The sequence below is a fragment of the Fukomys damarensis genome, unplaced genomic scaffold (assembly GCF_012274545.1).
Source record: "Fukomys damarensis isolate Sample0158 unplaced genomic scaffold, DMR_v1.0_HiC HiC_scaffold_5, whole genome shotgun sequence".
NCBI lineage: Eukaryota > Metazoa > Chordata > Mammalia > Rodentia > Bathyergidae > Fukomys > Fukomys damarensis.
The window spans coordinates 61,764,235-61,791,263 of NW_022900917.1; the positions used below are offsets into that span (position 1 = coordinate 61,764,235).

Genomic DNA, 27,029 nt, shown 5'->3' on the forward strand with positions numbered 1-27,029 from the left:
AAAAAAAAAAAAAAAAAAAAGAACCGAGACCAAGTCAGCCAGGCTGACAGCATGATAAAGAATGCCATAAAAAGAGCTTCAAGGTGATGAATATTTATTTCAAAGACACTAGACAGTCAGTAGACGTTTTTAAAACAGGGCAGTCATATCAGATTTGTCTCTTCGATGATGTACCTGATGGACTGAAAATGAGAAAAGGCTGCTGTTAAAGAGACTAACGGAGACTGACAAAACAACGTAAGCATGAGGGAATAGAGAATTGAAACAAAGAAACAGGCTGGCATATGGATAAATGAAGTCATCTGAGGCTTGAGAAACAGTTTCTGAGATACAACAACATCAATAGGATCTGGGACAAGATAGGCTGAAAAACTGTGAGAAAACCCAATCAAAGACTGCTGGGTTAATGGGTTAACAGGCCAGGGAAAGTCAGGTAGGGGTCTCAGGGGCAGGCAGAATGGGGTCTAGGCTAAAAGACCCAGAAAAACAAACAGAGATAGTCAGAGGAAATGGGGTAGGGAGGCTGTCACAAAGATGTCCAATTACCCAGGAAGGGAATGCTGAACAAGAAGTACGGAGTATGGGGAAGAAGTCTGGGGAACCCATTTTGAAGCAGCACATGGGAGAAGGAAGTAAAGAACAAAAAAGGAAAAGGAAAATGGGGACAGCAAACCAAGGAGTGTTATCATTGAAACTGAGGAAGAAGAGCAACCAGCCATGAGAATGCTGCAAGGGTTAACTGGAAAGGTGGTGACTTCAGCACACTGGTGCAAACCAAGCTGAGTCACACTAGGATGGAGGGAGAGGGAACACAGGCTGTAGGCTGCTCTTTCAAATCTCTATCACAATACAAACGTACAGTTTGCAATGTTTTCCAATATATAAAGATTTTACTAACTCAAGAATTTGTTCCATTTGCTAGCTGCAAAGTTTCCTATATAGTAACAGAAAAAAAAATCTACCACTGTTTTTGTTCACAAGGACAAGAACTACTGTATGATAAGCAGCAATCCTCTTAGATCACCTTCTTTCTCAAAGATTCCAGAAGCACAGGGTAGCCACAGCAGGGCCACTTGGCCTGTGGACTCTCCCCCTCAGCAGTGTCTCCTGGAAGATGAGAAAGAAAGACTAGCTTCTATAGTCAAACAGCTTCTCCAGACATTAATGTCCCAAGTAAAAAACATAGAGCCCATTGGAAAATTTAAAAAAAATTTATTAAAACTAGATTGGTAGAAAGGTGAAGATGACATACACAAGATTTCAGAGAAATGCCAGTGTGATACTGGAAAGAGTCTGAGAGGGTAAAACTGAGGGCTGCTGAACAAGCCAAAAAGAATTTTGAAAAGGCTTCCTTGCCAATATTAATACTTTTCTGAATGGTAAAGACAGAGTTTCAACATATAAATAATTTTATCATTAGTGAAGTTTCATTTTAACCCTATGAATAAATTATTATTATGAGATACATGGAATTCAACAGGGAACACATTTTATCCACTACATAAACATATACAATGAGTTAAGTTTGTAGTCTTATTTTTGGATCATTTACAATAGACAGTAGAAAGATTCTTTTAAACTTCAGGTCTATAAAAAATCTTAACATTTTTTTCATGGAAAAGAAAGTAGAGAAAACACAGATTAAATAAATCCACAGGGAATCTAAAAGTATCATTTAATTCCATAGTATTACCAAAGGCCCTTCACAGATTTCCTGGAATGACAGCAAAAATGGATATTGCAGAAACAGCTAAGGTGTGACACATACATTAGCTAGAGAGTTAGGTTTGGTGTTTGGTATTATGTATCCTTTCCTTTACTTCTCAGGCACCATTACTGTCTTAAATAAAACTATGAAGTAATGACATTATGAAAGTCAAATAGGATCTCTTTACTCCTCTGCTAGTTCATACTTAAACAACATTTGAAAATTATAGTTACAGCTCTAATAGTGGATAAGCTGCTTCCTGATTTGCGTTATTCATCCAAAAGTATTTGTATGTACTTTTCTGGTCTATGACTACCACAAATCATATTAAATATTACCATTACACCGAAAAATGGGTGAAGGTATCAAAGAATGAGAAAAAAAAAATAAAGCTCATACACTGTAATTGGCTTTCTGGTTTTATTGGCCTGAGGGAAGCTGGAGTTAATCCAGAGGCAGCTTCCTTGCTCCCAGAAAAAAGGGGAAGTTAAAAAGAAGAACTGAAGCAAAACCTCTCTGGCCAAATCAGAGCTGACCTACACTAAGGTCACAAGCAGAATCGTGTCAACTGAAACAAGGAGTGGAAAATAATAAGGTAACAAAGGAGCTTAAGAAAAAATTCTAAATAACTTGGCCTCTGAATTATAAAACAAACAATCATTCTTTGACCTGTGGCATTTTCATTTTTTTAATCTAAACAAACATAAATTGTTTATTAAACTTGTCATATGATGTTAAAAGAATCCTATTAGGCTGAGGCAGGGAGACTGCAAATTTGAGGCCAGCCTGAGAAATTGACAACTTAGTGAGACTTTGGCCCAAAATAAAAAAATAAAATAAAGAGCTGGAGATGTAGATCAGTGCAAAACTCCTGGGTTCAATCCTCAATATAGCAAAAATAATCCCCCCAAATCCCTATTATTTGAGAAGCATAAAGTATTGCCAGAGATTGGTCAAATGAAATGATAGTTTATCACACCTTTAATTTCTTTAATGAGATTAAATATACAATACTAAGAGTGAGAATAAATATGTATTTTCTAACAATCATTTTTCAATTAAATAAGGAATCTTATTATACAATTTGATTTGGTAGAAACAGTCAATCTACTGTTTTCTACCCCAAGATAGTCTCTAACCTTGAGAAAATACTTTATCAAGCAAATTTAATCTTATAGACATACACCTATCCACACAGAATTCTTTGGTTTTCTTCCTGTTCATATTGCTGTTTTCTTATAGAAATGCTGATCTTGACATTTTTTTTCTTCCCCATGTGGTAAGTCTGGATCACAGTCCCATTTCAGGGGCTCCCCAGCCTCAGGGGAGACCCTAAAGCAGTAGGTAAAAGGGATCACCAGACGTCTGGCTGTATGTTTCCAATGAGATGCAGGGAACCCCACTCCAGGGGCATCATACTGTCAGGGGTATCACAGTCACTGTACCTGAGTTCACTGAAGGGCCTGCCTAAGGACTGCCCACAGCCCTGCCCTCTCCTCAGCAGGTCAGAAAGGCTCACCTGAGCATCACATAAGCGACAATAAAAGCTCAGGCGGCAATGGAGATTACAAAAGCCTCCCAGTGTGTTCACAGCTAATCATGCTCAAAGACAAAGAACACCTATATTCTTCATTTTGAAAAACCACTACACTGGAAAAACCAGTCTTGTTACTGAATTTTTCACTTACTGACACAAAGGCTTAACATTTTAGTAAGGGGGTAGTTATCATTTCACATTTATCTTCCTTCTGTAATTGTGAAAACCACATTTTATTTTCACAAGTTTTTTTCTTTAAAAAATGAGTATTTAAACAGAAACCTTATGCCAACACTTTTCCAATGGTAACCTTTGTTATTTTCCACAAGTTGTATTACTTACAAATATTTTCAAACTATTATATAATATGAATAAAATCTAAAAGCTTTAAAATTTCCCAAGGAGTGTTACTTTGTCTATTTTATTATAATCATTCAGGAAAAAAGTAGTGTATGATTTCTTTCAATTTCTCTTGAAACTGTGTAAATAAAATATTTCTTGAGAAGCAACTCACTGAGTTATTTTTTTTCAATTCCTTAAGAAACAATATTTTATTGCCTTTGGCTCTATTTCTTTTGTATTACTTTCCAAAATGTTCATCAGGAAATAAAACTTTATTAATGTTATTAAAATACCTTCAAGTAAAAATATTGTTTTATTTTCCTCTAAAAAATGGCTGAAGGGGAAGTGGGAAGGGGAGGGGAAAGGAATAAGGGAAAAGAAAAAATGTGAAAAATGAAAAACTAGAAACAAAGTCTTTGTAAATAGGGAAGGGTGAAGGGGGTGAAGGGAGGGAAGGGGTATAGGGAAAACAAGAACCAAGATATATCATGTAAAGGTACAATAGAAACAAACTTTGTAAATAGGGAAGGGTGAAGGGGGTGAAGGGAGGGAAGGGGTATAGGGAAAACAAGAACCAAGATATATCATGTAAAGGTACAAGATCCCAATGATAATTGTAACTGTATTGTTTGCTTTAAATGTACCAATAAACTTAATGGAAAAAAAAATAAAAAATAAAAATGCATACAGGGTCAGGGATTTAGCTGAGCAGCACAGCACCTACCAGGCAAGTACAAAGTCCTGAGTTTGATCCCTGGTACAAAAAAATGCATACAAAACCATTGGAGACACACTGAAATGCATGGGTATGTTAGACAAAAAGGTGAGAAAACCATTTGCCTTTGATTAAGCACAAAGAATCTTCAAGTAGGTAGGTAATGTTCTTTTCAGCAGAGTAATTCACATATAGGTATACATTATGTTATTTGTATTTTTGTTTGTTTGTTTTCGTAGTACTGGGGATTGAACTCAGGACCCTGTGCTTGCCAGGCAGGAGTGCTGCCACTGAGCTACATCCCCAGCTCCAATTTGGTTTTTTGGTTTTTTTGTTTTGAGACAAGGTCTCATTATGTACTTCAGTCTGTCCTTGAACTCATTATGTAACCCAGGCTGGCCTAAAACTCATGGTGATCTTCCTACCTCAGCTTTCCGAATGCTAAGAGTATAAGTGTGTGCCATCATGCCTGACATTTGTGGTTTTTTGGGTTTTTTTGCATAGAATTATTGTCTAATTGGACTAGAAATATAGCTCAGTGGTAGAGTACTTGTCTTGTATGTGTGACCCTGGATTTCATTCTAGCACTGACAGCACTGAAAATAATCTGACAGAAAATTTTAAAAATAGGGTGGGGCCTTATGTTCATATCTATGTCTGTCTCTCTATCTCTCTCTCTATCTCTATATAGCTATTCCTGTTTACAGATATTCCTTATCTAATGACCTACCTGAATTTATGACCCACAGCTCCAACTTATGACCCACATTTGGACTTACGATGTTGGAACATGAGTGGCAGTGCAACCTTATGGTGGCTTCTTCTATAGTATAGAACTGTTATTTTTGCTGATTGTACTGCACAGTACAGTGCTGTAACTTTATATTCTGTCATAGATTACAGTACTGTACTGTAAGAGTTATGTAAAAAAGCAAAGTCATAAAAAAAAAGAATAAAGTTTTAGAGCCAGGTGTGGTGGCTCACACCTGTAATCTCAGCATTTGAGAGGCTGAGGCAGGAGTTATCACTGCCAATTCGAGACTGGCCTAGGCTACATAGCGAGTTCAAGTTCCAGCTTGAACCACACAATGAAACGTGTCTCAAAAAACAAAGACAAAAATATAAAAGAATAAAGTTTTACTATTTTAAGGAATCGAGGAAAAGTTAATTATAATGTTATGATGGATAAAGCTGTCAATTATGGATACACACCTGTTGCTTAATAAATGTCCAAATGAAGAACAGAAATAGGCAGTAACATTTTAAAAAACATTAGAAAAGCTTATAGCCATTGTCATGAAAGAATGAGAAACTAATTTACTATATTTCTTTAGTGGATTAAAAAATACTGATTAGGAAACCATCTATTTCTATTTTTTGAGTAGTGATACTTACTGCTTTATTACAGTTGTTAAGCTCTATATCTGTGTTTTCTTTCATTTCTTCATTGTTATTTTAACACAAAGCAATTCAATACAAGCAAATATTCACACGGTAATGTACTTGTAACCCAAAATTTTGTTCAAATCTGGATTTTCCAAAGGTTTAAATTTTACTTTTCTTTACTGCTTGAATAGAATCTATACTAAACTGCCTCTTATTGAACTTTTATAACAATTTTAAGAACTCTTTCAATGATAATGATTTTGTGTGAGAAGAAAATACTTAAAACATGAGCTATTCAAAATCTCAGCTAAATAACAGTCAGGTGTAGTGGCACTTACCTATAATCCCAGCATTCTAGGAGACTGAGGCAGGAGGACCACAAGTTCAAAACAAGCCTGGGCAACTTAGCAAATGAGTGAGACCCAGCCTCAAAATAAATAATAAAAAATAAAAGAGCTGGGTATGTAGCTCAGTGTGAAGATCCTGGGTTCAATCCCTTCTACAATAACAAACAAATGCCCCTAAAGTCTTGGTTAAATAAAATATAATTTTTCTGGCAAAAATGAATAAACAATAATAACTGCCATTGTCCTATAATTCTAAATCACCTTACTTTGATTGCTATTTTGGCTTGAAACTAGATAGAGTGTGTAGGTACCCACTATACACATGAAGCTCAACTCTATGGCCTACACAAACTGTTCAGTTTAATGCCCATCCCACCTAACACCAATCCTTCTCTATCCCAACCTGCCCTATTTTCTTTCTTCGCTTATCACCCAACAATTCCACTAAAAGAGAAGCTCTATGACTGTGGAGACTACATCTGGTTTATTCAGTGTGTCTCCAGCCTAGTGCAGAGTCTGGCAGGCAAATGGCCCTCAGAATAAATGAAGAGGAGCTGACCTGCAGAGTTCAGTATCCACGGCCTTTACTTCCCACCACCTTGTCTCCACCAGAAGATTTAAGTATGAGTAACACGGCAGGGTGGAAAAAGAACATTTGTTTCAAACAACTAAAATAAACACAGAGATATGGGCACATAAAATTTTCCTCTACATAACTGATGTACATGTGAATTTTACAGAAAAAGACATAGAGGGCCAGGGATGTAGCTCAGTGGCACAGAGCCTGACTGGCAAGCACAAGGTCCAGTTTGTTTCCCAGTTAAAAAAAAAGGCATGGAATATTTCTTGGTTGATTACCTTCTATGATACAACTTAAAGGAAAAGCAATATTTTTAAATTAGTTAATGAAAGTGACCTTAAACTTTCTTTAAAAGCCTTCTGCTTTTAGTAATTATAGGTAACTAAAGCCTTGCTCTCCTTTTATTCCCCCAAATTACTCTTTACTGCTTAACAAAAACTTGGTAATTCTATAGTATGTATACCTTCTAGCTGCCTTTCTGATTCAGAAGTCTTTGCTCTATACAGGTAGTGAGAATGGTACCTGAAGAGCAGCTAGTGCTGCATCTGCTCAGAGACCTCAAGGAGGCAATGTGCAATAGAAGCCATCACTTGCACAAATCTGAACTCCACTATTTTATTCATTTCCATCATCTATGACAAAAGGTTTGAGTCTGACATTCCAGAAACAAACAAACAAATCAGATTTTTATTCCCTGAAAGATTATTATTAACTGGAAAAAAAAAACCTAACCTGAAAATTCAAACAACAAAAACTTTGAAGGGGATAATGTGTAATAAGATGTGGCATTGGAAAAATAAAGCAGTGAATGCAAGTCACAGTGAGAAGAATGAGAAATATAATTATTATCATGTATATAATATAATTATTCTTAATTCAAAAAGATTTTAGAAAATCTCAATTTTAAAACTGAACAAAAGAAAAAAAGAACACCTGAAAGCCAAACAATCAATTACTTAAACAAATCTCCAAATAGTACACAGTTAAGTTGTCCAATGGAGAATGGCAGTTGGATAGCTTTTCATCAATTCATTTTTAAATTTATTTGTCCTATTTTTGAGATAACAAAATATGTTGCCAAGCCTGGCTTCAAACTCTTGGGTTGACAGATCCTCCTGCCTCAGCCTCTCAAGTAGCCAGGACTATGAGTATGTCACTGCATCAAGAAAATTTATTTTTTAAGGAGATTCAGTATTTCATCTAGGTGGACCATATGGCCTGTCAACAACTTTATAAGCAAAGGCACCCACAGGTTGGCTAGTACAGGATGAAAGCAAGGTTTCCCCAGCGTACACATTAAGACATTGTTGAGCAGTGGTGAGAGAAAGGCATGGATGCAAGTTATAGTATTTTGTGGACTACGTAAGATTTCTTCTAGGCATAACCCAATAGCCCCCTCACCAATTCCTAACACAAAAGCTCTTACTCTCTTTTCTTCTTGTAGTACAAATCTAAATTCAGTACAGCATATTTATTACGTTGGAAAGATTTGCACACTCTTCTCAAAAGCCTACAGCACTTCTTTGGTCACCGAGGGTGTTCTGAAGTTAAGTGGTCACACACACTTGCTGATCCCTTTCAATATATTCTGTCAGCAAATTGAGACAGAAGAAAATTCAGAGAGAATTCTGATTTGGGTGTGACAGTATAGGCTACTGAACTTTACTGATTAGGTTTGTTTGTTTAATTTTATACCCCAATAATATTTTTTCTTCAATTAGGAGAAACTTTTAGGAACAAAAATCTAACAGTTAAAAAAAAAATCAATCTGAAGCCCATGACTTCTTTGGTATTACTTTTTTTCTTCACTCTCTTCCTAAATAATATAAATTTAAGAACATCCACAACTGTTTTAGTTTAAAAAACTACAAATACTTTGAAAATAGTTATGACAGCATTACTAAATGGAGGCTGAGTAGAAGAATAGGACACAGCAGGCTTTGCCCATGAGTTATCACTCTGAGCCTACCATGACCCAGGCCACCAAGCCACCCTGCTGCTTGAACCTGGCTCTGCTGCCCCCTAGCCAAGCACACGGGCCACACCTACTCACAATCTCCTGTCTACCTTTTATCTCTACGATAAAGCCAGTCGGGCCTAACTGGGAGAGTTGCTATAAGCACTGAATGAGCAAATAAATACTCAAAACGCTTTTAATATCATGTAATGAGCATTTGCCTTTATCATCCAGAAATATAGCAAAGCAGTGTTGGAAACTGTTTCTCCTTTAAAAAAAAAAAAAAAAAAGGAGGAAATGAAGGAGGTGGGAGGAGATGGGGGAACAAAAAATAGTCTTTCAAAATGTAGGTCTGTCTGTGTCACATTCTTAAGATAGCACTGATTAGAGAAGAAGAGGCCATAGCTTTAAAGGCTACAAAGACTAAACTGGATGCCCAAAAATCATGATTTTGATAGGGAAGTGGTAAGTTGTCTTCTTAGTAATGACATTAATATACACTAGAAATCATTAGGCATTGTGATTCTGGTTTCTTATTACAGTGAACTGACCAAACTGGAAAGCAGAGAGTTGGGAGAACATGTTTGGAACCTGAATAAAAAATACCAAGTCAGATGTTTGTCTGACTGCCCAAAGTGGGAGGGAAAAAAGAGGGTCTTTGGTTTGCCTCATAAGCCCCAAACAATTTATTTAGAATGTTCTTTTTAATTTTCCTTTTTGAATTTGGGGATAAAGGATGTCTAAATATACCATAAAAGGGCAAGAGTAAAGTAACATAAAAAAAACCAGAGCCAGAGATTCATGTATTAATTTGACATGTGAATGGCACTATCGCAGTAGACATTTCTTTTAGAAATCTAAATGTGTTTGAGTATGGATTTTATTTTCTTCTATTACATGAATTTCTTATTTTCCATGACTTTTAGATTCTCTCCTTACATGTTTTAATAAATTATATATTTTTACCTTTGATGTATCTCATTATAAATATACAGTGGTACCTTCGTTCATGAACTTAATTCTTTCCACGATTCTAGACTCAAACTGAACTGGATGAGAACGGAATCAAATTGGAAGGTTAGGTTCAATGTTGACCTTATGGGGAAATTTGATTTGGTTTTCCTCTAATTTGGTTTGTGACCAGAATCGGGGAAAAAATTAAGTACGTGAATCGAGGTACCACTGTATATTAAGATAAGCATCTTATTTGGTGTTTTGAATATGTTGTTTTACAGAAGAATTTATTCTTTCTACATAAAACATATTTTTCCATATCTATATATGTGTGGCATCTAGGTAAGGCCTAGAACTCATTGTGCTCTTCCTGCCTCAGATTCTCCAGTGCTGGATTATAGGTGTGTGCCACAACACCTTGCTAAAAAGACAAGTTTCTTCCAACTGGAACTAACTTTAGATGTATGTCTGTTTGTTTGACTGTTCTTTGTGGTGCATTGAGCAGGGGCTGAGCTGGTCATTTAAACAGCATTAAGAAGCACATGCACTGCCCAAAAAGGCCATGCAGATGGGTATGTTGGGTGACATGAGGGAGTAGGCTGGATCACCCAGGACCTGGAGATCTTAGCTGATTTTACCTTCAAGGTGATGCTCTAGAAAGTAAATTTTTAAATGTGTCTGTGAAGTTGAGAATGAATTATGATTATAAAGGCAAAGGAAAACTATTTCGCAGATTTCTCTTTAGGAACAACCTCCTCTTCAGAAGAAAAATCACATTTATATTAATATTTTATAATTTTGTTGATTCCTTAATCAGTTGTTATTCTTTACTCTCTTCAGCCCAAACAGATCAATGAATGAAAGGTCATTAGTAAATAAGAACATGGACATGAGAGAGTTTAAATCAGAGTTTAACTCTTGTATGGGATATACTCAACCTACAATTTCCTCATCTGGAAGAAAAGCAAACTCTGCTTAAAGGATTATTTTGCATGCTAAATGATTTAATCCATATAGTAAACTGTCAGCATTGTACCTGCAGACAATAAATCCCCTAAGGTAATGCAGCAATGAGGGTAATATTGGAGGGAGTAAGAGCACAGACAAAAACTTTCTCCTCTCAAATATTTCTTGGAAATTTATGGTTCATTTTAAAGATTGACTAAATTTGCCCACATCAAAATATTTACAATATGCCAAAACTATTCAGTCAACAGAATTAAGGGTAGATCCCATACTGGACATGTAGTTCAATTTGGACTTTCTGGTTATTCCTTAATAGCAGTATCAAGAGGAAAGTGGCAGAAAAGGGAAAAAATTATTTTCATTCAGTGAAGTATGGCAGCATCAAAAGCATCCAGCACTGGTGACCAGGAAGCTGGCTAGGTCCAGCCATGTCTCTTGCTTTAACAGACTGTTTGATCAGAACAAGTCACTTACCTCCTCTAAGCCACATGCTCCCAACTTCTCAAATAAAAAAAGAGATTAGATCTCTAAAAGCACCCAAAGAGTCAATATTCTAGCTTTTCAGAGAGAAAAGGAACAAGGGCACTACGTGAACTTGCTGTAATGTATAAAAAGGACCTTCAGTGTCCCGGCATGGTAAGTCAGCACTGGCCAGACTCTAGTAGGACTTGGGCTTTTGTCACCTTTTTGCTGAGCTCCTCTTGTCTCATCCTTCCCAGCCTCCTCTCTACCCTAGAGCTCTCCCCACTCAACCCAATTCCTCAATACAAAACTGGTTTTGTCAATTAAGAAGTGAAAATGACCTGGCTGAAACCCAATTAACACAAATACTCATAACTAATCATAAAGAAACTCAAGCTTACAATTATTCTCTTGTGTAAGTACTTCCAGAGATGAGAGCCAAAAGCAGAGTAGGAAGGGAAACCAAGTTTGATAATTATGTGGCAAAGCTATGTTTTTCTAGATCAAGTAGAACAAAAGAAGTTTATAATGGACAGAATCTCAAATTATATTCAAAACAACGAATGACAAAAAGAGAAACTAGAGCTAGAGGTAGGCACATAATCAATTCCAATTCAAAGTCATTCACATTTTAAAGGTTAAGCATGCATATGCTAATTATCTATAAATAAAACAATACAAAGAATCATTAAAAAGATTAAAACAAAATATTACAGGGTCAGAATTCCTGCTAATTTTTATTTAGTTCCATAAGTCTGAAAAGACAACAATTATTAGTCAAGCATCTGGCTGGTAGAGCGCTATTAACTATTTTCCACCCTGCCCACAGTGATTAGGATTAGTTCAAGGAGAGACTCTGTCTCTGCCATACTAATGAAAATAATTTCTGGTAAGTACTGGAAAAAAAAAACATTTGTTTTATTAAACTTGAAGCTGGGAGTTGCCACAGAGAAAACTGCCAACCTTCTCAAAGCCAATATGCCTGAAGCATGTAGACATTTCCCTATAACTTTGAATTATAAGTACCATTTAATTCTTTTTCTGTGCGTAAGCCAGTGTGTTAAGATCTCCCTTAATAAGAGGACTAGCCAATCTTTATGTTTCATTTTCTAACTGATCAAATGAGTTGTAAAGCTGATAATTTACTATCATACTCTTTGACACAACAAAATGTCAAACACAAAGTCTTAAGTATAACACTGAGTTGACTCATGAAATTTTGTGAAAGGAAAGATATCCCTCGGACCACATCTATCTAGTCATCTTGATACATATAGGCAAGTTTCATGTTATAATATTCTAAAGCAACAATATAAAAGAGAGAAGACAATTGCTGAGAGGCAGCTTGGAGAAATTTTTAAAAGGAACAAACAAGGGGCCATGATTTAGCTCAGTGGTTTTGGAGCCTGCTTCACAAGCGCAAGGACCCAAACTCAATCCCTGGTACCAAAAAAAAAATGAGGGGCCAGGGATTTAGCTCAGTAGTTCCGCTGCCTGCCTTGCAAGTGCAAGGACCTGAGTTCAATCCCCAAGAGCCACCCCCCATACAAACAAACAAACAAATGGAACAAATGAGGGCTGGGGATTTAGCTCAGTGGTGCTGCTGCCTGTCTCTCAAGTGCAAGGTCCCAAGTTCGATCCCCCCCACAAAAAAGGAACAAATAAAATAAGAACTGAGGATTTATGCAGGAATATATAATAATAGTTGAGATTATAATGTTTGTGTGTTCTCTCTAGTACAATATATTACTGTGAGTGGGCAAGTGGTGGGGCATGAGATTAACTCTAAGAAAAGTGATTCTCAAACTCTTTTTCTTTTATCTTCTATTTCTTTCCAGCTTGTTCTTTCAGCTTTACTTAATTCTATGGACATCTTTCTACTCCCCAATAAAATTGTTTATGCCACTTATCTTTCCTCTTCAGATCAGAGTTTAAGGTTTCAAAGTTTTCCTCTTGTATTCCCCTATCCTCAGCCTTAAAGTAGCATAACCAAAAAGCTTTGTTAATCTTTTGATAATTAACTCTGTAAAATTACTGTTGAATTTTTTTCTACCATGGTAGAGATATATCTGTTGCATTTAGTACATTTTAGTTGTAAGTCAGTACCTGGGTTGTCTTAATGTTTGCACCATCATTGCAGATCTCTTCACTAGAATTAAGGTTGGTACATAATTGGTTTTTATGGTATATTAATAACTAATTTGTCTTGGATGATAGTACATCGCTGATTTGTTTAATATTAACAGGGTCACATTATTGTCATTGTTTCTTTTTTTTATTTTTTTCAGTACTGGGGATCAAACTCAGGACCTTATGCTTGCGAGCAGCAGTGGTGCCACTGAGCTAAATCCCCAGCCCCTTTCACTATTTCTCTGTAAAGCAACACTCGGATTACCTTTGCAACTCCAACAACATTAGTGTACATTCCCAGAGAACTTGGTTGCTGGGCTAACTATACTGCATCCTTCTATCCCAAATTAACTAAGGTCAGATATTGGGCCCAGGGCAAAAGATTATAATTATCCATGCCCAAAGTACAACACTGAAAAGCAACTAAAGAGATCTCTATTCTAGCAAAAAGCCTTAGATTATAAGCATTCACAAAACTCATCAAACTAAAATAAACAAAAAGCAATTGAAATATGAGAAGACAAGGCAACAAAACATCTCCTAAAACTTCAACAACGCCCCCCAAGCCAATCCAGGAGGCACGGAGGGCCAGAATGGCATAAACCACATACCTGGATTACTCAAAAGGATAACAAGGGGTTAGAAAACAGCTCAACAAATACTCAGTGGGATTAGAGAAGATATTACTAAAAGGATAATGGAAATAATATCCAAAATAACTCAGGAGCTTTGAGAAGACACTAGTAAAAGCCAGGTGAGCTAAAGAAAATAATACAAAACATGAATGATCACTTTGGCAAAAAATTAGAGTCCTTAAAAAGGTTTCAATCAGGCAAGTGTGGTGGCACACACCTGTAATCCCAGCACTCAGGAGGCTGAGGCAGGAGTATCACCATGAGTATGAGGCCAGCCTGGACTACATAGTGAGTTCCGGGCCAGCCTGAACTACAAAAGGAGAAAGAAAAAAAAAAGGCTTGCTGACTCCTCCCTGTCACACCATGAACTGTTTCTCCTCTACCATGCTGCCCTGTCTTGGAGCCAACCAACTATGGGCTATAACCTCTACAAACTGTGACCTAAAATAACCCTTTCCTCCTTTAACTTATGGGTGTGAAGGATTTTTTTCCCTAGCAAGGAGAAAGTAACTGAGGCAAAGATAAAATCAATACTGTTATTCTACATTAATAAAAAATTCAACACTCACAAATCAATAGTGTTATTCTACATTAATAACAAATTCACGGAGAGAAATTAGGGAAACAATACCTTTCGCAATAGCATCAAAAAATTGGTTAGGAATAAACCTAACCAAGGAGGTGAAAGACCTTTAGAGTGAAAACTACAGTACTCTAAAAAAGGAGATCAAAGAGGATATTAAAAAAATGGAAAAATATCTTCTATTTCTGGATAGGCAGAACCATACAGTCAAAATACCATACTTCTAAAACTATTATAAACATTTAATGCAATCTCAATCAAAACACCAGTAGTATTCCTTACAGAACTTGGAAAAGCAACCCAAAATTCATATGGAACCAAGAGACCTAGGATACCAAAAGCAATTCTGGATCATGAGGACAAGGCAGGGGGCATCACAATCCTAGATTTCAAGTTATACAACAAAACTACAATGATTAAAAAAAAACAGTATGGTATTGGGAAAAAAAAGACTTATGGATCAATGGAACACAATAGAGGATGCAAAACAATTCCAGGCACACTTAAGCTAGTTATCTTTGACAAAGGGGCCAAATACTTTTACTGGAGAAAAGACAGCCTCTTTATAAAATGGTGTTGGGGAAACTGGCTATCCACATGCCAGAGATTGAGAATAGACCCATATCTCTCACCATGCACTAAATTAAAGTCAAAATGAATCAAAGAGCTAAACATTAGAATAGAAACACTTAATCTGCTGGAAGACACAACAGGTAAAACACCTGAAGACATAAGTATAGGCAAAGACTTTCTGAACAGAACCCTGGTTGCATGGGAAATAATACCAAGAATCAATAAATGGAATCAAATCAAATTAAAAGGCTTGTACACAGCAAAGGAAACAGTGGCATAGAGTTCATGCTGCTTGGGGTAGTCCTTCAATGTGCTGCCCTCCAACATATATGAATATGTTAACCTATTTAAATACCACCTCTGATGGCTTGTGTCTAGGTGTCCTCCTAAAGCCTAAGCATTTGAAGGTGGGGCTTTTTCAGAGGTGGCTGAATCTAAAGCGTGTGATTGATTCATGGTGCACCGCTAGACTCTAGGGCACTAGGATTAAGGGTGTGAGTGCTATTCATCCTTAATTGTCTAAATAAGATAAAAGGGGCAGAAAGATGCCTTTTAAGTTTCCTTGTTGCCTTTGCTATCTTCCTCCATCATGAACTGTTGCCCCTCTGCCATGTGCCACCCTGCCTTGGAGCCAGCTGATTGTGGAAGGAAACCTCTACAAACTGTGAGCTAAATAAACCCTCTCCTCTTTTAACTTTGAGTGTTGGGTATTTTGTCACAGCAACAAGAAAAGTAACTAAGATGCTGCCCAAAAAATGTGCCACCTAGAGCAGATTGCCCCTACCACCTATACCACTAAAAGGAAACCACCAATAGAGTGAAAAGATAACCTACAGAAAGGGAAAAAAAATTTTCCAGCTACTTCTCAGGCAAAAGACTATTATCTAGAAATAAAGGAATTAAAAAAAATTAGGGCCATCGCTCAAACTCGGGGAGGCAGCCTGGGCCCCGATCCACCACGATCCACCACGGGAAGGAGAGCCACGCCTGCTCCCAACCCAGCCGCCATCGGTAAAGTGCCAGAAAGGTAACCGCGCGGGCGCCCCTGAACCCTCATAAGCTCCCCCCACACACTCTCAGACCTCCTGACTGTGCAAGTCTTTGGACCCACTCTGCAAAGACAGAGGTGGCCATCAAGGGTATTTTTCTGAGTTCCCAACTTTGAACATCTTTAAAGAAAGGGCGTGGGAAACCTGTAATAGAACGTTGTGGAGTTCAACCATTCAGAAGTTTGGGGAACTCAATCTGGGCCTTGCAGCCTGAGGTCAGTCAGCATCAGGGGGTTCAGCCATCAGCTAACTGAGATCAGGGGTCTTGCATCCTCGCTCTGTCTGAGCCATTAAATGGTAAATACACTATATTGAAATTTTGTTTACTGCAGACATGTTCTGGACTGCTTCTTGATTTCAATTTAATTCAAATGATTTAAGGGTGATAGACTAGTGACTACCACAGGTGGTCAGTGTCCAAGTTGTGCTTGATCTTAATGTGTGGCTGACTGCATCAGTTGGGTAAAGCATTGCCGTTGATTTGATGAGCTGTTTTCTCTGATGTTATGAAGATGAGAATGTCTGTGGATCGCTAGAGACACAGAAGCTAGGGTGCAACTATATCAGGAAGATGTGGGTGATAATCCAGAGATTAGACCAAGGACAGTCCCACAACAAAAATTAAAATGAGAAAACACTTAAGCAAGACACAAGGACAGACTTCCAGTTCACCAATGGCAAACAGTAGGGCAAATGAGGATGAAAAGACCGATAGTGAACCACCAGGACACCCTGAACTCAAAGCACAGGAAGTAACAAAAAAGATCAATCAGTATCTAGAAAAATTCAAAACAGAAATAATTTCCCAGATAACCATAGAGATAGTGAGCAAAATGGAAGTCGTGATTCGAGACTCTAGAGCAGAAACTGACAAAAAAATAGATGAGCTCAGGACCATGATAGAAGCCATGAAGGCCCAGCATAAGAAAGAAATGGAAAAAATAAACGCCCAACATAGGAAAGAAATGGAATCCATAAAACAGATTCAAACAGATATCCAGGAGATTAAACACTCTATTGAAAGTGTACGCAACAGAATAAAAGAATGCGAAGATAGGCTCTCAGATATAGAAGATAAGATTGCAGTCAGTGACCATGAAAAGAGAGGTCTCTTAAAAACAGTAAGAGATCATGAGAAATCGATCCAACAACTCCTAGATGATGCAAAGAAGAATAACATAAGACTGATAGGAATACATGAAGTAGCAGGAGAAAATACAAATGACTTAAAAAAGCTGTTTGCAGAATTAATGACAGAAAACTTCCCAAACAGAGGGGAAGAATTTGACAGTCAGATAACTGAGGCATACAGGACCCCAACTAGCTACAATAAAAAAAAATCTACACCTAGACATATAATAATCAAGATCCCAGAAACCCAACAGAAGAACAAAATACTACAAGCAGTAAGAGAAAAGAAACAAATCACATACAAAGGAAAGCCCATCAGAATCACAGCAGACTTTTCAACACAAACCCTTGGGGCAAGGAGAGCCTGGAATGAGATATTTCAAGTACTAAAAGAGAACAACCTCCAACCTAGACTGATGTATCCAGCAAAACTCTCTTTCAAAATGGATGGGGAAATAAGACACTTCCACGACAAAGAACACCTGAGAAACTACATGAATACCAAACCAGCACTACAAGCAATTCTAAACAAGATCCTAGAAAAAGACAATGAAGGCAACAACACCATGAGGCCCAACAGAGCAAATCAAATAGGCAAGGCAAGAAATTAAAAGGAGAAGGTGAAAAAGTAAAAAGAGTCAACAAAAGGCCAATAACATGTCAATAATAAGTCAGTACATATCAGTTATAACCAGCAATGTCAATGGCCTCAACTCACCAATCAAGAGAAATAGACTGGCAAAATGGAATAAGAAGCAAAATCCAATAATATGTTGTATACAAGAAACACACCTAGTGCAAAAAGAAGCCCATAGACTGAAAGTGAAAAGATAGAAAACAATTCTCCATGTGACAGGAGCCCAGAAAAAAACAGGGGTAGCAATCTTATTTGCAGACAAAGTAAATTTCAAACCAAAACTGAATCTAGTATTATTGATGTAGGACAGTACTGTATCATACCTCTATGAATGTAAAATATCTAGTACCTGCTTTATGATACATAGTAGGGACCGTGCTTTATCAGAGCTACATTTAATGATATTACTCTAGAATGTTCTCTTTCCAGATGATGATTAAGAGGCTAATAGAAAAAATGGTGCCAGGTACCACAACAGCAACAGAACTTTGCTGTTTTCTGGATATTATTCTTTTTTTTTTTTTTTTTTTTTAATGGAATGTGCTGAATGTCTATAATTTTGTTCAGATGACTGCAGAACCTGGAAAAGCTGTTGCTGCTATCAATGCATAACATACTATTATTAGTCTTTTTATATAAATATATATGTATGTATATATATATGTGTGTGTGTGTGTGTGTGTGTGTGTGTATATAAATTGAATTTTGGGAAACTTTAACGGTGCTGCCAACTTTGGAAAAAGTCATCCCAATTTACTGTGTTGAGTTGGCATTGTACAGAAATGGACAACCATATTGGTCTAGAAATGTTAATTTTTTTTATTTTTATTTTTTATTTTTTTCCATGTGTACAGGGGTAACACATCATACTAAATATGTACGGTCATATCTACGTGGGTTTGATTACAGAAACTAATAAAGTATTCTCTAAATAATGAAAAAAAGAATAAGATAAGACTATAAGAGCGAGAAGCAATTTAAATATGTTCAGGGACCATTCTCATCTCCAGAATTAAGGATTATTTTAATGTAACATCATTGCCTTTTCTCTTTTACTTTCCTTTTTAGTTTTATTTTAGGATTCCCTATTTTTAATGTTCATACAGAGATTTCTTTAATTGAAATACCGAATAGTTTCTTTGGTGTGAAAAACTATAATAGTACACAGGACCCTGATGAGATAATTAATAATGTGAAATAGGAAGTAAAGGGCTAAATGTGTAGGGAAAGTGGGAGGGTGGGGGAAAGGTAATAAGGGAGAGGAAAAAAAATATGAGAAACTGAAAAAATGGAAACGAAGTGTTTGTAAATGGGGAGGGGAGGAGGTGAAGGGAGGGCAGGGACAAGGGGAAAAAATGAGAATCAAGACCTATTACGTAAAGGTACAGAATCCCAATGATGGATGTAACTGTATTGTATACCTAGATTGTACCAATAAACTCAATAAAAAGAAAAAAAAATTAGACCCCCCCCAAATTTAAAGACTCAATGCAGAAATGGGCATCTGAAATGCATAGACACTTCTCAGATGAAATTCAAACAGCTAATAAATACATGAAAAACTGTTCAACATTGCTTGCCATGAGAAATTAAAACACCAAGATTCCATCTCACTCCAGAAAGAATGGTTATTATCAAGAAATCAACCAAAAACAAATGCTGGCAAGATATGGGGAAAAGTAACTCTTCTCCATTGGTGGGAGTGTGAACTCATACAACCACTATGGCAATGCCTCAAAAACTAAAGACAGAAATTCAACTGGAGCCAGCTGTTCCCTCTTGAGGTGTCTTCCCAAAAGATGTCATACTATAATGATGTATGCATTCCCATGTTTATAGTAACACAATTCATAATAGCTAAATCTTGGAAGCAGCCTATGTGTCCACCAAGAGATGAATGAAAAAAGAAAATGTGGCATAGAGCTGGGGATTTAGCTCAGCGGCATTGTGTCTGCCTTGCAAGCACAAGGTACGGAGTTTAATCCCTGGAAGAAGGGGAGGGGAGGGGAGGGAAGGTGGTATTTATATACAATAGAGTATTACTCTGCCATTAAGGATAGACCAGGTCATTTGTAAGAAAATGAATGCACTTTGAGAACATAATGTTAAGTGAAATCAATCAGGCACACAAGCCTAAATATCACATGGTTTCTTTTATAAGAAACTCAATATATAAATAAACTGCAAAATAAAAAGATAATAAAATAAAAACAGTTAATAGGAAGAGAGAGAGAGACAGATAAAGTTATTGTAATCCAGCATGGATAATGTATCTAAAAGTGTGCCTTGATTTAGTATAATTGTCTTGTGTGCTTTATGTTTTTTGGCCTATTGGTCTACTTGTTAACCTCTATGTATGGTAATTAAATTTCTAAGGACTTATAAGACAAATAAACCTGTTACTGGCAAAATGTGTTATGTACATGTACAAATTCATCCACAATGAATGCAATCATTATGTACTACAAAACATGTACTAATAAAAATTTTAAAATTAAAAAACAAATTATAAACAATTTTATACCATTTTAGTATGTCACAAAATGTAGGAGAAAGTTTTTTAAAGTCATGAAAGCAATAGTGATATGCTTCAAATATTGTAATATAAAAATTTTTAACTGAAATGTTTTCAAACTACTCAGATGCCTATATAAGCCTTACCTGAAAGAGTCTTTTGATACAAAACACACTGATGTCTCCACAAAGAAATGGCAGATCTCTCTCGATTTTGCAGTCCATTTAATCTTTCTGCCAGTCCACCCCTGTTTAATATATTGTTTAGTTAGAAGAAAAGCTTCAGAATAGCTAGAATTTATATTTTACACTCCCCAACCACAGAGATAAAACATGCAAAATTTTAATGTGTTTTTCATATTACAATATCTTCCTAGAGGCCATACTCTCCTAGGTTTGTTTCTAGTTTTCTCAGAAGCCCCATTTCCTGATTCTTAGAAATATGAGGTGCTATTACCTTCTAAGAATACAGTATCTTTTTCTTAAAAATATGACAATTAAGAATTAGTTTAGTTTCTGTTCTTAGTTCTTTTATTCATTCCATAAACATGCATAGCTTACTGTTACCTGCTATATGCTGGCACTTAACACTTTGTTAATTAGTAGGGACAAAAAGATAGCATTGTATCATGTTATAGAGGAAACTCACAATGGATTCAGCAGATGAAGGCAAACTGATAAATGTGAAATGGGTTCAGAGTTCCAGTCAGGAATAACTTTTCCCTATATCAGCAAAATACATAATAGCAAAATCTTGGAAATGGCCTATCTGCTTATCAACATATGAACAGATAAAGAAAATGTGGTATTTATACACAACAGAGCACCACTCTACCATAAAGAAGGATAAATTTGCATTTGTAGGTAAATGAATGCATTTTGAGGCCATAATATTAAGTGAAATAAATCAGACACAAAAGCTTAAATATCACATGGTTTCTCTTAATGAGAAATCCAAAATATAAATAAAGAACAAAATAAAAGAAAATAGGAAGTAGGGAGATCTTTATCAACTGGGAAAGGGAATGACAGATTAAATGAGACAGGAAGGGAAGGAAAAAAAGGAATTAAAGAAAACAAAATGGAAATAGAGCTTTTTTAAATGGGAAGGAGATCAAGAGTTGGAAGTAGTAAGGAAGGATGGGAGGAGGAGGGAATGAAGAACAGAAGTAAGAAGTGTTATGTATATGTATCAACTCCCCATGATAAATATAATCATTATTCATCAAAAATATATACTAATAGGGCTGGGGATTTAGCTCAGCAGTTCAGTGGCCTGCCTTGCAAGTGCAAGGACCCAAGTTCAATTCCCGATACAAAAAAAAACAAAAAACAAAAAACAAAGCAAAACAAAACAAACAAACAAACAAAAATATATATATATATATGCACTAATAAAAAAACCTTTCCAAACTGTTGATAGAACACTCAAGTAAGAGTATTTAAAAATAGGCTATTATTTGAACTCCAGAAGTTGAGTATCAAGCACAAACACATAGTAAGGATTACAATATTACATATATATATATATATACATACACACACACACACACACACACACACACACACACACACACACACACACACATACATACATATATTTTTTTGCGGGGGGTACCAGGGATCAAACTGGTCCTTGTGCTTGCAAGGCAGGAGGCAGGATTGCAATATTATACAAAAAAGCAACTTCTATGGAGAGTAGGAAGAAATTTTGTAACAATTCACATATAGGTACTTCATAAGAGCCCTTATCAATGAATATGCATACTCATTGATGAATATATATATTCATTGTTATAAAATTATATAAGTATACACACACACATACACAAACACACACATATATAGACAGAGAGAGAGACAGGGAGAAGTCAGCAGCTCCTATCATAACTATAATCTCAAGAGAAAACAATCAGTTGTTAATCATCATGATACATATTTTCAATGTATTATTTCATAGATTATTTATTAGTTCATTAATCATTTCACTGCATTATATCATTTTATTCAAATAATAGCCTCTCTAGGTAGAAAGACAAATATCAATATTTATATCATAAATGATAAAATCAGAGACAAGAGGTAAAAGGACATCTCCACTACTATAAAACTAGCTTAGATGAAGAATCAGTTGTTAAAACCCAACAGGACTTTGTATAGTGCCTTCATTTATTAAACCTTCAAGAAATGTCCATCATTAGTGTTACCATCCTTGTTATGGCTTTTAGATAAACTTTATACTTTTTATACTATGATTAAAATTATCATACTTATCATTATACATAATACATGTTATATATCTTATTAACACAACCTACTGTTTTCCTATATGTAATTATTTCTGAATGTGTTTGTGTATGAACAGCATAAAGAACACAAAACTCTAAAAAAATCTCCCATAATAATGTTCAAAGGAACCTCCACTGAGACATCAGACATAGCCCAATATTAGCTACCTAATGAGTGGCATAGCCAGTTGCATGATCAAATGGCCTGGCTCCACAGTTCATGTTCTCAGTGTTTATCATACACCTACTATTTCTCGAAGTATAATATTTTAAATTATATTTGTAATATAAATAAAAGAAAAAGGCAAAACAATGCATTCTTACAGACTAGATAATTCATTGCCAATCCTGGTTCTCAGTACTATGACTTTACACAGGAAAAGGGAAGACAAAGTAGAATTTAAAAGTAACTGGTTAAAGTCCAAACTAGACCCCCATAAAAACAACTGTAGGAACTATAGCATGAAATGTAAAAGTAAAAGTGAACATACACAAAGAACTTGTGGACACATGGGAGGGTCTGAGTCTTCACATAAAAATCTGTGAATCTAGCTGAGATAGGAACTAAGGATGGTGAGGGTGCCTCACAGGTCACCTGCTTTCCTTCTGCTCCAAATAGGCCCACAGAATTCCTGCATGGAATTCTGGTCAATGTACCTCAATTTAGAAATGGAAACACCATATGCTCTAATGAACAACCCTATTTCTTTTCTTTTTTTTTTTGGATTTTTGAGACAGGGTCTCACTATGTAGTGGAGACTGACCTGGAACTCACTATGTAGCCCAGACTGGTCTCAAACTCACAGCGATCCTCCTGCCTCAGCCTCCCGAGTGCTAGGATTTCAGGGGTGCGCCACCACCATGCCCGGCAACAACCTATTTCTATAAGTCAGACACAGAAAGACAAGTATCAGATGTTCTACCTCATATGTGAAAACTAACTAAATAAATTAGACCTAAAAGTAGAAGAGAAACTATTAGGAAAGAGGATGAGGATGGGGAAAAGGGAGAAAGGGGGACCCTGGGAGACCTCAGCACCAGGAATGGATGTGACAACATCTTTGATATTTGCTTAAGATAAATCAAGTACAGTCTGGCTTGGATAAGTCACTTTTGATCTGATCACTTTATAACCCCTCCTTGCTCTAACCTAAATTATGGGATCCACAGATTATACTGCTACTCAAGACCACTCTTCTTTCAATAAGTACCCAATAAATTATACTTTATGAAATTTGGGATCTGTCTATTTCTCTGATCTTATGGTATACTGAGACCAGTTCTCATATACCAGGACTGGGTTTTTCTACAACACATATTACATACAGCCTTGTGTCTTATTTTATGAGAACAAGATATGGAGAGTAGACATGAACTTTCTCACCTGTTACTCTCATCTCACTAGACTCTATCACATCCCTATAAATTGTTATCCTAAGGACAGGCCTGTCCCTTCCTGATCTGCCTCCCCCACTTCCGCTCCAGGAGCTGACAGACCATTACCGTACCCTGTGCCTCTACTGGCCTGCCTCATTGTCTCAGATACTATCTCTCCTAATCTCTGCAACTTCTCTGAGGCTGCATCCCTCTCAGGCCACTAGCAGGTAACCCTCAATCCTAGCACAGGAGTCATGGCACCCACTCCTATTTCTCTCTTCACAGATTCCTTCAGCCATGGGCTTTTTTCAACATAAAGGCTTGTCACATAGTTCTTTCTCACTTTCATTAGTTTTTTTATGTTTTTTGTGTGTTTGTTTGCTTGTTTTGCTCTTACTCAACAAACAAAAGACACTTTGTATGATATAGGGTAGGGACAGGTCCTTTCAAGCTCTTCAACGCATCCTGCTTGGCCTGCCTGCTACTGTAAAGACAGGAATATTCCTCCACTGTGGTTCTCCACAGCCACATCAGCTGTTTCTTGTCCCTCTGAAACCTGGCTCTCACTCTTGCATTTGCAAGTATTGCCCTCGCTAATCACTCTCACCATACTCATAAAAGTAACGTGATATGATTGATATTTATTTCTATTTCTCTCTTTAGATTATAAATTACTAAAGAAGAGAACAGTGATCCACTTGTCTATTGTCTAACACAGAACCTGAATACTCTTCTACAGTAAGATTTGATAAGTCACACAACAAATCTCTGTCAAGCAAAAGCAGTCATATTCACAAAATCCATGAACACCAAACTCAACTAAACAATTTCAAGAATCAGCTCCAGGACTTAACACTTCAATAATTGCTTATCAACATTAGAGAATTGTAATTCTTTCAATTTTCTTTCCCAAGTAAACAAGTGTTTTTAAATAAACATTTCAGATATTTGGGTTTCTTAAGAAGACAGAAAAAAGTACTTTAAAACATATAATTTAACCTTAAAAGTTTCTTCTTCTTTGCTGAATCTTCTGGAGTCCTAGGAAGCTTGGCTGTCTGTTTCTGGGGTGTACACAAAATGGGCTCTGTTGAGTTCACCTGTGGGTTGACCAGTCTGTCCATCATCTGCCTTGTATCCAGTTCAAATTCCATGTGGTACTTGGGAGGGGATTCTGAATCAATGAATAGGACATCCTCTGAGTCGTCTTCTTTCTCACTATGGGATGAATACTCCAAAATTTCTGTAGAAATTTTCTGGAAAAATTAAGAGAAATACAATTAAATTTTTTTTCTTCAAGCCCATATGTATGCAGGCCTACTAATCTATTTCATTATGATTAAACTTCTTAAAATAGCTTCTTAATTACAGTACATGTAGCTTGGATTTGTTTTGACACAAAATCCAACAGTAACCAAGAACAAAGACGAGAGGTTTAACCAATTGTAAGTCAGATATTATCTTACCGAGCTCAATGAAATCAGTATAAATATATTTCTACCTTCCTTTGGGAAATTAAGACAGTTGTCACAGGTATAAGTAATCTCTAAAACCAAACTAATAACACTATCTAAAAGGCTAATAGTAATCATCTGACTCTTAATTAGGAAAAAGTATTTTTGGATTTTAAAACATAATGTGGACATAAATGATAATCAGTATTTGTTATAAACCAAATATTTTAAAACTGCCTCTTCTACTGTAAACCACTTAAGTTTACCAAAGGCATCTCTAAGAGTAAAGTTGAAAATTTTTGAATTTTCAAGCAGAATTCCAATATAACAGTTTTCGGAGTCTAGTTAAAAACTGCTAATATGAACAAGAACTATTTAAGAATATGACTCGCTATCTCCTAATAGTTCCTAAAATGTTTTCTTTCTCCTACTCAAATTTCTAAACTTCAACTACATCATGAGATGGGAATCACATCCACATGGCCAATCCTGCAGAGAAGAATCAAAAAACTACTTTCTGATGTTTTCTGTCTTTGCCTAGTCATGCTACTAAATTATGCATGAAAGGATTTTATCTTCCTATCGCTGGATTTTACAGGTGAGTCCCATGTTGTACACTAGTCAGCAATAATTTATCCTCTGATATTCTAATTTTCTAATACATTAGCAGCCTCATATACTTTAGTACTTACACAAAATTGTAAATTTACTAAAAGTAAACACACCTTTACTTGAACAGGTATTCTGGTCCCAATCAATTAATAATACAAGTATGAACTCCCTCAGAGGAAGCTTCATCTAGTTGGATGGGTTACTACTGGCTGTATTTCTGTTCACAGAGCAAGCACTTGGGTGATGACAATGAAGAGGATACAAGGACTACTATGTGGGTACCTGGGTGTCTGTGCACACTGCTGTTGAGGGCAACATTAGAGTTTTCATCAATTGATCATCTATGTAAAAGCTTACCACATTTGGCCTTTTCTAAGGATTACATAGTTAAGTCCTTTGTTTTAAGTTTATTAGTACATTTTAGGTATACAATACAATTACATTCATCATTGGGAGCTAGTACCTTTACATGACATATCTTGGTTCTTATTTTTTTCCCCATTCCCCTGCCCTCTCATCAACCTCTCCACCCCTCTCTATTTACAAAAACTTTGTTTCCATTTATTCCTTTCCTTCAGTTAAGACCTTTTTAAAAAAATAAATAAATGGGAGGTGAACGAAAATATATGACAATCAATTTTAGGCACATATAGTTTAGACTGTCACCAATGAGAAGAAGCTATTAGCTACTTCCCAGATGTTACATAAAAAATATACTGAATGGGAAATTCTCACATACTATCTTAGCTCATATAATTAATACAAAGAAATCTTCAAGCTCATTCTTGCTCTTGTATACTACAGTCAATTTAAAAACTGGGGATGAGACACCAACTAAAACTACAAAGAAACTTACACACAATTCCTTTCCAAAATGTGCACACAATAGAAGTAAGAATGGTGAAGAAAAATCACTTGAGACAGTAAGTAGCCTAGACTGTCTTCCCCAATAAAATTGGCCTTTGATCCTGACACTGTCCCAGCCTTGGCCTTACCCATTACTATCTGGCAACATCAGGCAAGTGATTTAGCTTCTCCATGCCTTTGTTTCATCATTTTCAAATCGGAGGTGTAATATATAACAGAGTAAGTACT

General features: G+C 36.2%; 1 protein-coding gene across 1 annotated transcript in view; it reads right to left on the bottom strand.

Moving 5' to 3' along the window:
• The window catches only part of Spidr (scaffold protein involved in DNA repair), a 331,648-nt gene that overhangs the window by 228,283 nt on the left and 76,336 nt on the right, over positions 1–27,029 (bottom strand). Inside the window, exons 3-4 of the mRNA XM_033760739.1 lie at positions 24,871–25,124; positions 20,354–20,454 (exon numbers count right to left, since the gene is read on the bottom strand). Of these exons, the coding sequence (XP_033616630.1) occupies positions 20,354–20,454; positions 24,871–25,022 (253 nt within the window). The 5' untranslated portion in view covers positions 25,023–25,124. The remainder of the gene's footprint in view (positions 1–20,353; positions 20,455–24,870; positions 25,125–27,029) is intronic.